This window comes from Ruditapes philippinarum, unplaced genomic scaffold (assembly GCF_026571515.1).
Source record: "Ruditapes philippinarum isolate M1 unplaced genomic scaffold, ASM2657151v2 ctg1437_1_1_1_1, whole genome shotgun sequence".
Taxonomy (NCBI): Eukaryota; Metazoa; Mollusca; class Bivalvia; order Venerida; family Veneridae; genus Ruditapes; species Ruditapes philippinarum.
In genome coordinates this window covers 38,250-56,013 of record NW_026864682.1, presented here as the reverse complement: position 1 = coordinate 56,013, position 17,764 = coordinate 38,250, and the positions used below count along the sequence as shown (strand labels likewise).

Here is a 17,764-nt window from a genome sequence, read left to right as displayed (position 1 = left end):
TCGTAAAACGAGGTCAAGAAGGATAAAATTCACCTGTTTTAAGAAATACAAGACTGAACTCTTCTTTTAGAAGACTTTCACTTGAAAAAAAGGTTATTGAGACATTTGATTAAGTAAACATTCTTAAATTATAAAATTATTGCCATTTGTTTCTTTTGAAGTAATGAAGTAATGAATATTAGTCAACAACTTTTGATGTTGCTACAAATGATCCTATTTTTACATTATTCATTAAATTTTATTACAATAAATTTCTTTAAAAAAGAAAAATGATCAAAGAAATTGTTTTCTTCGTAAATATCTAAATTTACTGAATATAATTATTGGTTTCATACTTTCATTTGTATGAAAATATCATTGTCTTTATACTAGCTTTGGTTTAATTCTTTCAGTTTATACTTTATAAAAATCAAGTTTATGAGAATTTTTCATACAAATCTGTACTTACAACAATTATTTTAAATGCTGGAGCAACAAAGGCCCAAATAAGTCCACTCTCAACAGACACCCAACAGCTTCAAAACATTCAATACATATTGTTCATGATGACCGGGAAAGTACAGACCTGCACAAAATGTTACTGTATTCTTTTAAATGTGATTTCAAACTATTACTGTTACTGAAGCGCTGCTAAATTGTTGAATCAACATAAAATAACTTGGAAGTCAGACACTTGCCAAAGAAAAATAAAGTATGTGTCGGTATAATTATGAATAAACATATGTCTGACAACCATTTTTAATTTAAAAATGCCCACTGATGCACAATTTTAAACAAATCCGACTTTATGTCAACAGAATTGCATTTTGTACTGTCGGGTTCTACAACCATAATAATAAATATATAAATAATGTAGTGTTTGATTTTGTATCTATGAATGAACTTACTTTAGGGGGACATTTACTTTATTAATTTGAAATAAACTTGTCAAGATCTCCCAGCATTTAATTACTTTTTGTTAATTTCTTAGCGTAGGTTAGACCGAAATACCGTAGCCGGTCTATGTATTCATACTATTGTGTTTGAGGTCCTTATCCGAAGACTTACGGAAAGGGCCGCAAAGTTGCGATTGGTGTATATGTTGACTTCTAGAAAGGCATCAGACCCATCCGTGCATATTATATTACTTGTATATTATATAAAGATTCATTTAGAACTTGATTATGTTATGTTATTATTTATTGTCTCAATACTGAGATATTGTTCGAGAAATACACAGCTGTTAAACTGTTATAGATTTTGGAACTGTGTACGGATCCAGTAGAATCAGTATTGTACTCAGCCATATGTATAATGGCAATATTATTCCACACCACCATATTAATGTTTGACTTGTTAACAGAACTTACTTCGGGTACATTGAAGATTTGATAGATGTTCAGGCCTCTGAAAAGAAAATGAAACTTGACGCAGAAAAATAATGATTTGATATCCATGGATGGTTTCAATTGAAAGAAAAAATGAAGCTACATGGAGTACAATTGTGGTGTAATATGGAATGTTATGATTTTCATATTGAAAACAAGGCTATATTCTTAACGTTGAATCATATCATGCGTTTTATTATGTCACATGGTGCAAACGCTGGACGTTCATTGATAACATTAAATGAGGTGTGAAATAATTGTAGGTACGCCAAAGAAGAAGGTTCGTGTTTAATACGTATAACCTTGTTCATGTATTGTGCAATAACCATTGTAATTTCTAATTGTTCCTTGGTCTGATTTCCATGCACATGTCTTTTACTTGTGATCTTTTAAGCATCTTCCGTATAAGTGCATCATACGTAATACCTTGTATGGTGCAATAACCATTGTAATTTCTAATTGTTCCTTCATTTCAATTCCATGCACAGGTCTTTTATTCGTGAACATTTAAGCATCTTCCCTATAAGTGCATTTACACGTTCTAATGTCTGTTTGTAAGACTTGTTTATTACCTACGTATATTTATTTCCAAAATGATTTGATATTACTTAAAATAACAATTGTTTCATGTTTTCTTTATTCTGCATAATTACAACAGACACACGTATTCAAAATGAAATAAACACTAATTTAAAATAAAACTACTATAGAGTTATTATATAATGACAACAAGAATAAAATTTCATGTTTTCTTCACAGTTCAGACTAAATATCACAGAAGCCTGTCCTGAAAATGTCGAGAACATGTTGATATGTAATTAATCTCAGACAATGATTTGATTGTAGTCCATGTTTGACGGAATCGCCAATCCAGTTTTAAGATTATTTAAGAATAATCATGAATTCAGAAGAATCAAGAAGAATCACCATGCACCGCAGCTTCCAACATAGCCATAGATTTTAAGGTCACTATTCATCAAACTGGTAACGTCGGTCTGAATAATGTTTCTAGAACGATAAATAATAATATGTATTATTACTAAGATCATTGAAATCTTTTTCATGTCCAATGTATCAGAAAGCGCAAAGATTGACACGAATTAGGTTATTCAAACAGATAAAATTGCATGTAAGTCTGAACATATAACAGTTTATAAACGGATAAATGTTAAAGCAAATTAAAACATGATAAACAAGATCAACAAGGAAAGGCGGCGTTCAATGACCGCAACCGCCACACGACCCAGCAACAAGAACCAATGGCAAGGAGCCCAGACGGACCCAAACAAAAACGGGACAGGGCACAAGGCAGAGCACCAACAGGCTAACCACTAAATGATAAATAATTGTGACTGATAAGGAATTCAAAGAAACAAATAAATGTTTGATTAATTTGGTAAAACAGACTTTTTTTCAAATGTAATATATATTAGCAAACAGTAATGTAACGCTTTGTAGATTATTAGGAATCATGTAAAGAATAATATATTTTTATCAATTGACATGAGCTCATGTACTGTATTTGTATTGTTGAGTAATAACTATAATATCTAAGAACTTCTAGATGAACGATATCACGACCTGTGCTTTTAATTGTCATGATCTGAGTTTCAAAGCTCCAGATTTTGAAGCATTTTGTAATGCAAGGACACTTTCCTTTTAACTTTTTCTCATTTATTTACTCATATTTAAGCAAATTTCATTGGCCCTGACAAGTTGATTTAAAACATTTAAAGAATACAATATCCTCTTAAAGTGTCAAATCTGCTTCAAAATTAAGATGGAAGACACTTAAATAAATCATTTCATATATTCAATAATCTAAAGTAATTTTAATTGTAACTCACCATTTCAATTTCTTCAGCCCCTGGACGCCTTTCGCGAACATTCCTGTCTTGGTGATAAGTTGCTAAAATAACAATAACAAACAGATTAATGATGTTTTGAACTCATAATGTTTGATTCTTTACTCACAACGTATACTCCATGGTCCGTTAACTCTTCCGCTTACAAGCTAGTAAAACTTGAAAAATAACCGATTTGTACTGAATTTGATAACTTAGCCAAATAAAGATCAATCATTGAGGAATGCTACTTTTTTAACAAGGGTAATTATTTGGCTGAAATACGAATAAATACTAAATATTATACTTTGAAATTGGTATTTGCAGTCGACAAAAAGACCTGTTTTAGTGTTTTACCAATGAAATAATACGGATGGCCAAACACATAACACTTATTCAATGATTGATTTTTACTGAACTTTTTTACTTAGTCACAAGCGGAAGTTATAGCTGAAACTGGGAGTATGCTGTGATACTACATAGCAATATATTAAGATAGCATTTGAGAGGAACAAGAAAGAAATTATTAATATGAAAAATAATAAGTTAATGGTTTAAAATTAGATAATAAATTGAACATACTCTCTGCTCCACTATCAATGATACTGTTGTATAATTCTTGTGTTGATGAGTTAGACTTTGCTCTCGGCTGCAACATATCCAAGATTAAAACCAAGAAACAAAATACAATTAGCAGGCTAAGCATTTATTTTTTTCAGTTGTATCAGTATTTTTGTGTTTAATTTTGATACAATAATTGTGCATTCAAAAAAGTCACATTCAATCAAGTCAAATGAGTTTTTATGACATCAATGGAAATGTGTTTACAATGTGATAAAGGTCTGACCCCATAAGTTATGTGGAAAAAAAAACACATTAATCGGGTGTTGTTGTTTTTTATTCAAATTTTCTTCTAAATTATCATTTTATCACTCAAAAAGACACATACATGAAAAGCGTAGGCCCCCTATATCCGTTTATTTAATTATTAATCGTACTATAAGCGATCTCCTGTATACCTTTTGTATATTTGCATTCTCTGAGAGGTTTTGTTTACGTAAGAATTATATTTATTTTAGCTTTTCGACCTCGGTTAAGTTCCTATCATTTAATGACGTTATTTATTTATGACGTGAGAATTTGATGTTTCCTATCTTTAATATGAAAAGTTTAATTTATATCTAAAATATATTTGAAAAAAATAATAAAATTTATTTTAAAGGTTGTTAAATTATCGGTAAAAGGAGAATACCTATAGTATGCTTTCCATATTGGAACGTCCGTTTCCGAATGGTTAAGGTCGCTGATAACAAACAACTTACCTGTGGGAATATCTCGGCCATTATCAATAATAACATCATACTTAATATGGATTGAAATAGAAAACAAAAATAGAGGAAGTGATTTTTGATATTTGTATATATTTGACAAATAAGTCTTTTTTGGTAAAATTCTGATAGAACATTGTCTGACAAATGCTCACTGATGTAAAGTTATAACCAAAGTCGAATATATGTCAACAAATAGACATGTTTTACTCTCTGTTTCAAAAAACCATAAATTGTCCATAATAATAAGTTTGTAAATAATGTCCTGTTCACTGTTATATTTTTTATATACTTAATTTAGGTGGCCTTTAACTCGATATATTGGTATAAATTTTTATTTCAATCCCAAGCACGAAATTTCTATTTGTTTACATGTTATGTTTCTTGGCGTAAAATTGGCCGAAATACTGTATCCGCTCCGTGTGTTTGTATTTTTACGACTGTCTTCGTGGTTCTTATTCGAATATTGACGCAAAGGGCTGAAAAGATGCGATCGGCAACTTCCCCTTCACCGCTGCGAGTTCGAATCCCGCTATAAGGGAGATTTCAAGCTGACATCGTCGGTGCTTCTATTTCGATGCCCGTTCGTACCTAAATAATGTACGGAGGGGCACCTGAGGTCTTTCTCCACCAGTAAAGCTGGAAAGACCCTATGTAACCTTTACAGTGCTGGTGCGACATAAAACCTAACGTAAATCAAAGTTAACCTATAATGAATATACTTGATAAACATTATACATGTAGGAATATATAAGAAAAACGCTTACAATGAGGATTGGATTTGAAGTTGACCGTGTGAACATACCAGAACTTGCGTATCTCTTCTTTCTTTGGTAAGCATGCTTTATCTGAAATGTATAAAGATACTTTCCAATATAAGTCAATAACAATTTTGAAGTTTGTCTTGAAAAGCAAATAGAACAAAATATATCTTTAAGAATTATTTTTTTGTAAATAGATTATGTTTAAGTATCAGATCAGATTGTACTCTACCTGCGTGTTAAGTAAGCAGTGGAAAATGAATATCGCCAAACCCTGAAACGTAAAATATCAAATGAATACCTATAAAAGGAATTGATTTCAAAATTTAAGAATGAAAATAACTAGAGGAGACAGCGGCCAAATTTATTTGTGCTTTTATTAGCTTTATTTGCTTTAACATGATATTTAGAGAAATTAGTAAACAAAACACAATGCATGTTTGGGTGTTCAAAAATTAAGAAGCTTACTGTTGCGTTTCGTGATTACATTGTAATTTTTATGATAACTTTGTTAGTTTTTTTAATATGTTTTACATATTCTTTTCAGTTTATAAAATGTTTTATGATAAGAGAGGCATGGTGTTTTATACATAAAACCGAGCTCTCACTCAATGCGAAGAAAACAACACCCTAGTGTACCTGAAGTCCATTACAGACTGCCGAAACATACTGTATCCATGCAAAGTCTTTATTCACATAAAATATACCGATAACCCACGTACAGCCAACAAGAGGAAGTAATACACAAAGACAACGAATACCAGTTCTGAAATATATGGCAATATGTAAATCAGAGACATGTTATGTTTGATCTTAATAATGCCAAGGATATGTATTTATATCTAAATAATGTCGAATATACATATGTTTGATTTTAATAGTGTTAGAAATCATAATGTTTGATCATGATAATGCAAAAGATACGATTTCCTTGACTTTGTCATGTATATCTACGTTTTGTTTGGTGTTAATGATGTCGCAGTTCCGTATATTTGATCTAAAAAAGTCACAAATATGAAACATTTTTATAATTTCAGATATACATATGCATAAGATCTAAATAGTGATGAAGAGACACATTATATTTGATTATAACAATGTTGAACAAGCGTATTTTTATAAGTATCGGAGATAAGTACAACAACCATTTTAATTCTAGCCAGAACAACTTCTTAAATTCTAATTTTAGACAGAACAACTATTTTAATTCTAGACAGAACAACTATTTTAATTCTAGACAGAACACCTATTTAAATTCTAATTCTAGACGGAACGACTATTTTAATTCTAGAAAGAACACCTGTTTAAATTCTAATTCTAGACAGAACAACTATTTTAATTCTAGACAGAACAAATACTTTAATTCTAGACAGAGCAACTATTTTAATTATAATTCTAGACAGAACAATTATTTTAATTCTAGACAGAACAACTGTTTGAATTCTAGACAGAACACCTATTTAAATTCTAATTCTAGACGGAACAACTATTTTAATTCTAGACAGAACAAATACTTTAATTCTAGACAGAGCAACTATTTTAATTATAATTCTAGACAGAACAATTATTTTAATTCTAGACAGAACAACTGTTTGAATTCTAGACAGAACACTCATTTAAATTCTAGTTCAAGACAGAACAACTCTTTTAATTCTAGACAGAACAACCATTCTAATACTAGACAGAACAACTTTTTTCCATTCTAGGCAGAACAACTATTTTAATGTAGGACAGAACAACTGTTTTATTTCTAGACAGAACAACTATTTAAATTCTAGTTCTAGACAGAACAACTATTTTAATTCTAGACAGAACAACTATTTAAATTCTGATTCTAGACAGAACAACCATTTTAATTCTAGACAGAACACCTATTTAAATTCTAATTCTAGACAGAACAGCTATTTTAATTCTAGAAAGAACAAATATTTTAATTCTAGACAGAACAACTGTTTTAATTTCAGACAGAACAACTGTTTTAATTCTAGACAGAACAACTATTCTCATTATAATTTTAGACAGAACAACTATTTTAATTCTAGACAGAACAACTATTTTAATTCTAGACAGAATTACTATTTAAATTCTAATTCTCAGAAATCCAATAATGAAGTGTTAGATTCGTACATGTAAATCTGTTTAGCTACTAAATTTATGTAACTATGTTAAGAATTTGAATAAAATATTACAAACAAAAACATACATGGTTCTTTCCTTCAGAGATTTCTGTGACAAATTTTTTGTCTTGAAAATGGCTTTCAACACAAGAACTATCAGAATAAAATTCACCTGAAGACAAAATAAAAAGCAAATGAGTCCTAGGGCATCTAAAATAACAGAACTGGGAAAACTAGAACAAAAACTACATTTCTTTAATTAAATGGTGTTTATAAATCTTTAAAGCTAATAATGTATATAGAATCCGTTATTTGAGTTGTTGATACCTGAATTTAATTTACAAATAAAATTGAGTGCATGATAAAATGATATTTAGTGTCCCTGCTCTACAAGACTCATGAAAGTTTATATCAAATGCAATAAAAGTCAGACTATTTATCACAACACTACATTTAAGCGATAAATTTCGTTTCCCTTAACAACATATGCTTTAGTAAAAAAAGAGTGGTGTAATAAAACACCTATGTAATATGAAGTATCTGGAAATGTAATATTAAAAAAGCAAAAATCATGTAATAAAAGATGATAAGAATAAATATTCTAAGTGTACATATTTTAGTTTTACGACATGAATGAACTGTGTGTAGATATAATAGATGAAAATAAATCAATTTATGATTTTGCAAGCATTCATACCAGTCAAGGGATACATTGAATATACCTCTTACAGCAGGAAAAATATATGTCACAATAATAAAATAGTGTAATGTTACTAACAACATACCAAAATAATCAAAAGGGCCGGTCCTACGAAAGCCCATTTGAGTCCATCATCAATTGAAAGCCAGCATCTGATGTAAAAGATTTATGTAAGACAACGTTTTCTTCAGAAAATAACTGGTGATTCAATACAGGATTTGTGATTATAGAAAAGTACTATTTTTATAAAAATGCTTGCAATGGACGTAAAAAGTATAAAAAGGTAATAAATGGTTAACGGTATTTTGCTAGACCAATTATACAAACGCACATTATTTATATATTTATAGTTTAGTTGTGATAAATGCAATACCATATCATTTATTCAATAGGAAATACATACGATTTATCGTTTCCATAGCCCTTTGTCTGAGTAACCGCTAAAGATATGCCAACTATTACAGCTGGCAGTACTAAAAACACGAAATGTAAAAAGAAAATACATGCAAATATTTGGAAATAAAAGACATGAAACAATAACATAGCAAAACATATTCTAAAATTCGTAAAGTTAACTTAAATAGAAATAATGTAAACATTTTTGCTTAAAATCTGTCATTAGTCTTATAAGATAGACTTTTACTTTTAAATTAACAAACACAAGTAACTTGACCAATGGTTAGTTTTACTATATAAAAGAAGACCACAAAATAGAAAAAAGATATACAACGCTCATAATGATTAAAATTGTATAAACAGAAATATATGACAAATCAAAGAAAATCAACATTTGGAAAAGTTGTGGTGTGAATATGTTTAGAGAAACAAACAAAAACTAGACAAGAGATTACTAAAGACATACACCAAGCTAATGGTAGTATCCACTTTAGTCTAGATTCAGTAGTAAACACATATAGAACAACAAAAGATATTTCTACAGCCTCTGCCAACATTAGAAAAAACACCACGAGATAAATGTAATGTAGTAATACCGCGATTGTTGTGCAGACATCCTGGAAAAAAACAAAAATGTCATAACAAATATTAAATGTTATCTTTAAGTGTTGGTCATCTTCTCCTGAACAATTATTTCCATTATCGATACTCATAAATGTCTATTTCCCTATTCCCTCCTTAAGTGCGCGGTTTGAGGCTCCTATTTTAAAATGTTGGTTGTCAAAAGTTTGGAAATGTTAATGACCCCACATTGTGTGTCCTACCTGTTAGACAATCATATTTCTCCATTTATATACGGTGCCATTCTAGCGTTTATGTGCCCCTGGTTGTTCAACAGTTTGTGGGCAACAATTTTCTCTCATAATTCTAAACAAATGCTGATAACAATTCAATTTTTATCATACACAACAAGATATAACGTCGACATAACAGCTTATCTTAAAATTAGTGATACTATGAATTGAATGATTTTAGTGAACTTACCTCGTTTGTTGTTTTATCAACACCGCCGATAAATATACTGTAAGAAATCAGCAAAGCAAAGCAAAGATTCATCAGAATCTTCACGCGATCGGATTTCACAAACCTGAATAAATGTAAACAAGAGGGCCATGATGGCCCTGGATCGCTCACCTGACACAACCGCATCCAAGCAATGTCTTAAACAAGCATCATGGCCAAGTTTGATGACAACTGAGTCAAACATGTTACCTCTAGTGTGTTATAAAGATTTTTCCATATTTGGGCAATATGACCTAATGTTTGACCAGACACGACCCATATTCAAACTTGACCTAGAAATCATCAAAACAACCTTCCTGACCAATTTCCAGGAAATTTGGATCAAAACTGCAGCCACTAGAGTGTTAACAAGCTTTTTCTATTTTTAGCTCCTGTGACCTAGTTTTTGACCGGACATGACCAATCTTAGCACTTGACCCAGAAATCATCAAAACAACCTTCCTGACAAATTTCCAGAATATTTGAATCAGAACTGCAGCCACTAGAGTGTAAACAAGCTTTTTCTATTTTAAGCTCCTGTGACCTAGTTTTTGACCTGAGATAACCCATCTTCGAACTTGACCCAGAAATCATCAAAACAACCCTCCTGACAAATTTCCAGAATATTTGAATCAATACTGCGGCCACTAGAGTGTTTACAAGCTTTTTCTATTTTTAGCTCCTGTGTCCTTGTTTTTGACCGGAGATGATCCATCTTCGAACTTGACCTAAAAATCATCAAAACAACCTTCCTGACAAATTTCCAGAATATTTGGATGAAAACTGCAGCCCCTAATGTGTTAACAAGCTTTTCTATTTTTAGCTTCTGTGACCTAGTTTTTGACCGGAGATGACCCATCTTCAAACTTGACTTAGATATCATCAAAACAACCTTCTTGACAAATTTCCAGAATATTTAGATGAAAACTGCAGCCACTAGAGTGTTAACAAGCTTTTTCTATTTTTAGCTCCTGTGACCTAAGTTTTGACCGGAGATGACCCATCTTCAAACTTGACCTAGATATAATCAAAACAACTTTCCTGACAAATTTCCAGAATATTTGGATGAAGACTGCAGCCTCTAGAGTGTTAACAAGCTTTTTCTATTTTTAGCTCCTGTGACCTACTTTTTGACCGGAGATGACCCATCTTCGAACTTGACCTAGAAATCGTCAAAACAACCTTCCTGACAAATTTCCAGAATATTTGGATAAAAACTGCAGCCATTAGAGTGTTAACAAGCTTTTTCTATTTTTAGCTCCTGTGACCTAGTTTTTGACCGGAGATGACCCATCTTCAAACTTGCCCTAGATATTATCGAAACAACCTTCCTGACAAATTTCCAGAATATTTGGATAAAAACTGCAGCCACTAGAGTGTTAACAAGCTTTTTCTATTTTTAGCTCCTGTGACCTTGTTTTTTACCGGAGATAACCCATCTTCGAACTTGAACTAGAAATCATCAAAACAGCCTTCCTGACAAATTTCCAGAATATTTGGATGAAAACTGCAGCCTCTAGAGTGTTTACAAGCTTTTTCTATTTTTAGCTCCTGTGACCTAGTTTTTGACCCGAGATAACACATCTTCGAACTCGATCTGTATTTCATTGAGACCAACATTCTGGCAAAGTTTGATGATGATCCAATCAAAACTGTGACTGCTAGACTGTTAACAACCCAATTGTTAGAGTGTTAACAAGCTTTTTCTATTTTTAGCTCCTGTGACCTAGCTTTTGATCGGAGATGACCCATCTTCGAACTTGATATCATTAAAACAACCTTCCTGACAAATTTCCAGAATATTTGGATGAAAACTGCAGCCTCTAGAGTGTAAACAAGCTTTTTCTATTTTTAGCTCCTGTGACCTTGTTTTTGACCCGAGATAACCCATCTTCGAACTCGATCTGTATTTTATTAAGACAAACATTCTGACAAAGTTTGATGATGATCCAATCAAAACTGTGACTGCTAGACTGTTAACTACCCAATTGTTGACGAGGCACGACGCAGAACGACGGACGCCGGACATAGCCCCATCACAATACCTCACCTTGACCACTTCGTGGTCAGGTGAGCTAAAAATCCAATAACAAATACTTCACACTCTAATCAGTTCAAAGGATGCGATGATACTTTCTCGAAGAATAAAAGAAACGATCATTGACAAGAACTTACGATGATAAAATTGTTTCATTTTAAAACTATGACAATAGATTTTTGTTATCTTAATCCATAAAGAAAATATGAAATTTAGAATAACAATTCAAGTATTCAATATGATTTACTTTATGTAAGTAGACGGTCGGGGACAAATGATCTTAAATTCCGAATTTCTTAGATCTGTTAGTTAGCAATGCTAATGACACAAATGAATTTCATCTTGAAACTAAGAGAATATATTATTTTTTATTTGAATCCATAAAGAAAAGGTAAATTTTAGTACAACTATTCAGTATGATTTACGTTATGTTAGCAAAATGTCGGAGATTAATAATCTAAAACTCCTCATTCTTATCTCTATTTGTCAACAATTTCTAACAATAACACAAATGACAACCTTGCAAGTGAAATGATCCAAATTTGATGTATCTTTATACTTAATGTAGCAAAAAGGAATGAAGTATTTTAATCCTCATTAAAATAATGAGCACTTTAAATTTGTTGTGTCGCCCGTACTTACTTCCAGTAGCATATATGTGTGATCATCGTTATTATCAAACACAACATGGATATGGAACAGCCTACGATTGATATGATATGTATTGCTTCCGTTTCCACATTCTCCTACAAATTCGATAAAAAAAGAATGCATTTATTGATATCTTACAATATAAATCCGTTACAAATTTTCTTCATACAGTAGCCAGATCTTTTATATAACTGTTATGAAGATTGTGATTAAAGAAAAATGTAAGTATATTCGGAAAAACTAGTTGTATAGCATTCGAACTCAGGGTCAATATAATACAAAAAAGACGGCGATTTAGATAATACAAATCCAAGACATATATTCCCTCAATCTGATTAAAATCAGCTCTCAATAAGGTTTCGCTTTAAGATCTGACTGTGATCAGATTCGAAGTCATTTCTAGTGACCTTTCATACAGCCAATCATCGGCGAGCTTTCATAATTTTTAAAGCGAAGCGATGTGGTTTCTACTTTCAACCCTTAGAAAAACAATACTGAGTAGGTATTTTTCACGATTTTGAGAACAAACATGGCGTTGTCCATATAGCCGACAGGTATACTGGCAAAACAATCTTGCCCATTAAAGATTGACTTTATTATTTAAAGTTAATTTGTTAAAAATACTTCAAACATTTTTTTTCTAACAAAAACCAGCAATTTGTTTAACTTCCACCGATAACGGTATTTTGATACTTCTTTTAATGCACATGTAAAAAATCGGTTTGATTGCATGGCTTAAAATAGCTTTCTTGGATAATCCTAATTACTATTAAGATCAATATACGGTCGTCATCTGATCTACATAAAAAATAAGTTGATCTGAACTTTAGTCAGATTGTCTATTCCCTGACAAAGCTTTCTTTATATTAATTAGAAAAGGCGTGAACAAAACCATCACTTCTTCGGAAACTTTGCACGGAAAAGTTCATTTACATCGGCAATATTTTGTGTGTGTTTTTTATAGGAGGAGTTCTGTTCTTTGATTAGAAACAATTTCATTTAAACAAAAAAGGAAAAGCGGGAATCCAGGACAAGACTTCATCTTACGAGCATTTTAAATTAAAATTTTGTAGAAAGATAAAACACCCCCTGGTTCTATTTAAAATAAAACCAGTTTGCAGATGGATGTAAAATGCTTCCCTGAAGCATTTATCAGAATAAAGGTTGTTTTTTTAAGTTATTTGGAGTGTGCGTGCACTCATACAAAACATTTGATAACTTTAAACTGAAGTTTATATAAAGCAGGACTTCTGCAGAACACTTTAATTCGCGTTGTTAAAATGTAGTTTTTTTTCCGCGTATTGATGTATTGCTTATTTATAATAAGACATGTTTTGCAATTTCTTGCTACTAACATATTAAATCACGATAACTATGAATGAAGTTATACGCGGAAAAAAAATGTTCTGCTGTATATAAAATAAAATGATTTAAATGTTGTTTCTAAAAATATATTATATCATTTTAGAGTTTTCACCTTACCTTTGTCCATGGACTCATTAAGATCGCAAAATTAGTTAAATGATCACATTCACAAACAGTTTCATAATTATCCGAACGCTTTACTGTACATCCATCTTTTCCCCATAACACCCTGTGAATCAAGATAAATCTTTAAAAATATATGTTCATTTTAAACTGTTTTGGTTTCACGATCTCTGGATTAAGAGACAGACATTTTAGCCGCCAGATTGACTCTCTATATGTTTAGCATGTTGTTTTAGAAGGTAGTAAGTAAATCAGTTAAAAAGATAAAATGTCGCTTGCTCAGTTTGAGCTTGATCATAGATGGTAGTGGTAAGTGCAGTCTAACTTAACCGCCGCCTAGCACCGGTTTATGCAGAATTGTTAAACATTTTAAACAACATTCGGAACATTTAAAAATAAAACAAAAATATAACAAAAAACTGTTTAAATTAGAATTTACAAACATCTGCATAATTATGTATAAATACGGTAATTATTATGCGTGTTTCGATGTGATACCTTCTTGCCATTTTGTGACAATGACGCATGGTAAAATACTACCTGAATCCTAAACGAAATGACAATGGTCGAACTTAAATAAATAGAATTTTGAATGGGGGCCAGAGGTTATATTGTTTGTAAATATCAAATGATTGATAGTGATTTTCTCACAGATCTGTATAAGGTTTGTTTACCTTGATGCATTGCGGTAACTACATGTTGCTGATAACTGTTGATCAGTCTGAAAAGTAAAATTACAATTGCTAGAGTCTCTATTCTTTTCATTGATTTTTTACATATCTAAAACATAAGAGCAAAGTTTATATATAATTTTAATGCTTTTAAAACAAAATCAACTGTAAACGTTCCTTTTATTCAACGATTTAACACAAATTTAGGAAACGTTGCCTACCTTTTGATTGTTTACCATTTTAACGAAATGCGTCTTCATCACTATTTATGCTTTTATATCAGATGCATTTACTACTTATAGAGGTCAACATCACAGCAACAGAAGAAAGGTTTTCCTCAGTAGAACACAACTATACAGAAAATGACTAGGGATCCATTGATTATGATGTGATTTTCATCGGCAGAATGACATATTGACCTAAGTCACAGCCGACATTCTACCGGTGCATATAAAACAATGGATCATTAGTCAATAATGGTTTTATTATATCATAAGCAATGACATTTTTTAAAGGTCACGTTTAACAAACCTAACAGGATAAACAAAACAATAGCTTTGGCCTGTTTATTCTGAAGCGCTTAAAAATTTCGCTCGTAAAAAGATAAAGTCATGCGTTAAATGGCTGTGCGAACGCTGTACAAAGAATAATTGAAATATTGAAGTACTTATCATTGCGGTCTCAATTTTATATTTTATTTTGAATCGAACAATATAACATTTATGTATTATATTACAGCATGCAACAATAAATTTTACATGTATGCTGTTTGGTCATTAAATATGAGTCTGATTCTATTTTAGATCAAGAAAGTCAAATTCAGCCAGTTTTTATGATACTACAACCACCGAAGATGGCTTATAGTTTGTTCTGTTGAGTACGGCATGGACAAATAAGATTGCTGCTATTGTTAGATTATATGTAAATGCAAGAGATATGACAGTGAAAAAAGAGTAGAGTAATACATTGTCAATTGGCATTAAGTAGCTCTTTCTTTCTAAATACAGCAGTTTTGAAATATGAAGGTGCTCTGCAGCAATAACAAAACATCCCAATTGTATGTAATTGCCAAAAATAGTTACATTAAGAATTACATTGGAAATTCACGCGTCAAACAATAGTTTTAAATCTTAGAACTAAATCCCTGGAATTTTATATATTTAATTCAATCATCTTAATGGGCAAGAAAATTATAGCAATCCTGGAGAAATAACATTGTAAAACCGAGCCTGCAACATTTTCAATTTTGCCGTGTTGGGCTTTCTTTAGGGATTCTGTATTTATCTATTTTATAATCACATCTGTGTTATTTGTGCCGTGTGGCGGCTGTAAAAAGTATCCCCGTACATTTAATCAATGATGTTATATTTTCGATCCTTGAAGATCGTTCAGCACGACATTATTGTTGTGCTTGTGATATTTTTAGTTTCAACTTTTCGGCATTTTCTAGTTGGGTGGTTCCAATATTCCTACTTGAATAATGTTGAATCACCCTTAGGATATGTTGCCTGCTTTTTAAATTTGTCTCTTGACGTCTTATCTGTGATACGCAGGCTTCATAACCTCTGATCTCCTTTCAAAATTCCATTTTATTTAGTTCCGCCCATTGTTTTCTCGTTTAGGGCACACGCTTTTTATTACTTGGGGACCATACGCCGCTTTTCATGAAATTGCACGGAAGTGTCACATTGAAGGTTCCATGATAACCGCCGTATGAACACATCTGCGGATGTTTCTAAATTCAAAATTTTACTATTTCATGTTTAAATGTTGAATTCTGCTTAAGTCGGTGCTAGGGGGCGTGGACGGTAACTTGCACTTTCCAGTACCGTCCATGAAAAGGCTCAATCAAACCGAGCCTGCAACATTTTCAATTTTGCCGTGTTGGGCTTTCTTTAGGGATTCTGTATTTATCTATTGTAAAGTTCTATAACGGGCACATATTATTCACATTCTATTGTTAAATTAAACAAATACAGAACTTTATCGTATAGATTTTTAAATGCATAAACATACGAGACAATATTAATACTATTTTGCACGTAAAGTGTGTCATTTTGTATAAATAATTGGCATATACATGTAAATAGGTAAATATTTCTTTTGTATTGTTATTAACATACCCCAAAGTGTTGGAATGTTAGCGTAATATTAAAGTATTTAACTTCCGTCCATCTGTCCAACTTTACTGACATAACTGACGAGCCGAGTTCTATGTCATTTCTGTAACGATAAACTCAAGTTGATAGAACACACATGTCAGTAACCAAATCTATTTTGAATGTCCGAAAGATTTTCTAAAAAACAAAACATCTTAAAATTATTTTTTTCCATTTATAATGTCAGTTACTTTTTTCAATTTCTACTTCATTGCTTAATTGATCAGTTGTTTTTAATTAATATATGAAACATTGCTTTCTAAAGTAATAACTCCGTTGCATACGCGAAGAAAAGAATTACAACTTAGAGGATATGGTACTTACCCACTAAAAGCTGTATTTATTGACATCATGCCACTCAGATTTTTGTATAAAACAGCTGAATACGTCGTTGATCCTATGAAGTAGACAATATTAATATAACTTTTGCTTCAAAAATGTAAAGATATTTTTGGAGCCTCTGTGATCAATTGTTTAAAGTACCCGCTTTCAAATCACTTGACCCTCACAGCCCCACAACGCTGTGTTCTCGGACGGACCTGACAGCAAATTTCATATCAGAAAGCTATCCATCTGGTTGACGTGAGTGATATCTTCTCACTCAGGTGTCAGCTCATGCCTGGCAAAACTATAGGAAGGGGCACCAGAGGTCTTCTTTTACCAGTTAAGCTGAAAAGTCGCTATAAGACCCTAGTATACAGTGTCAGTATGGCTTAAATCCAACAACTTTTGCGTAACAAAGAAACCAACTAACATTTATTTGTTATTAGTAACTTATTGATTTAATTAATGTTTTTTTTTATAAATTCAAACATCATCATACCAGACAAAAACGCCTTGTTTTTTGCAAGCTCATGTCTTACCTGTCAGAGAAGCTTTGGGTAGATCCAAAGAAGCATTTTGTGATTCAGTAGGTGGAAACTTTATATTCGGTGAGTCCTGAATACTCCTTATTTCCAAAACTAAATATAAAAAAATCAAAAGTTTTTTAATTTCTTATTGATTTTCGAATATAAAAAATACACCTAATCATGAGCAAAAGAAAATCATAAGCAATATTCAGATTGATGTTTTATAACAGTCATGTGAAAAACATAGAATATGTCTAAATTACACGTTATCTACATTTCGTTCCTGATTGAATGTCAGTTGCATAATGTTTAATGACAGTAAGAGGTTTTA

At 31.5% G+C, this 17,764-nt stretch overlaps 1 protein-coding gene across 1 annotated transcript in view; it reads right to left on the bottom strand.

Annotated features, from left to right (window-relative positions):
* Nucleotides 1-1,293: 1,293 nt before the first annotated feature.
* The window catches only part of LOC132726494 (adhesion G protein-coupled receptor L4-like), a 29,606-nt gene continuing 13,135 nt past the window's right edge, over nucleotides 1,294-17,764 (bottom strand). Inside the window, exons 12-28 of the mRNA XM_060711816.1 lie at nucleotides 17,446-17,544; nucleotides 16,907-16,979; nucleotides 16,547-16,646; nucleotides 14,427-14,473; nucleotides 13,747-13,858; nucleotides 12,256-12,359; nucleotides 9,558-9,660; nucleotides 8,980-9,130; nucleotides 8,521-8,590; nucleotides 8,203-8,269; nucleotides 7,504-7,589; nucleotides 5,940-6,066; nucleotides 5,533-5,574; nucleotides 5,307-5,387; nucleotides 3,794-3,860; nucleotides 3,215-3,276; nucleotides 1,294-2,375 (exon numbers count right to left, since the gene is read on the bottom strand). Of these exons, the coding sequence (XP_060567799.1) occupies nucleotides 2,337-2,375; nucleotides 3,215-3,276; nucleotides 3,794-3,860; nucleotides 5,307-5,387; nucleotides 5,533-5,574; nucleotides 5,940-6,066; nucleotides 7,504-7,589; nucleotides 8,203-8,269; nucleotides 8,521-8,590; nucleotides 8,980-9,130; nucleotides 9,558-9,660; nucleotides 12,256-12,359; nucleotides 13,747-13,858; nucleotides 14,427-14,473; nucleotides 16,547-16,646; nucleotides 16,907-16,979; nucleotides 17,446-17,544 (1,430 nt within the window). The 3' untranslated portion in view covers nucleotides 1,294-2,336. The remainder of the gene's footprint in view (nucleotides 2,376-3,214; nucleotides 3,277-3,793; nucleotides 3,861-5,306; nucleotides 5,388-5,532; nucleotides 5,575-5,939; nucleotides 6,067-7,503; nucleotides 7,590-8,202; nucleotides 8,270-8,520; nucleotides 8,591-8,979; nucleotides 9,131-9,557; nucleotides 9,661-12,255; nucleotides 12,360-13,746; nucleotides 13,859-14,426; nucleotides 14,474-16,546; nucleotides 16,647-16,906; nucleotides 16,980-17,445; nucleotides 17,545-17,764) is intronic.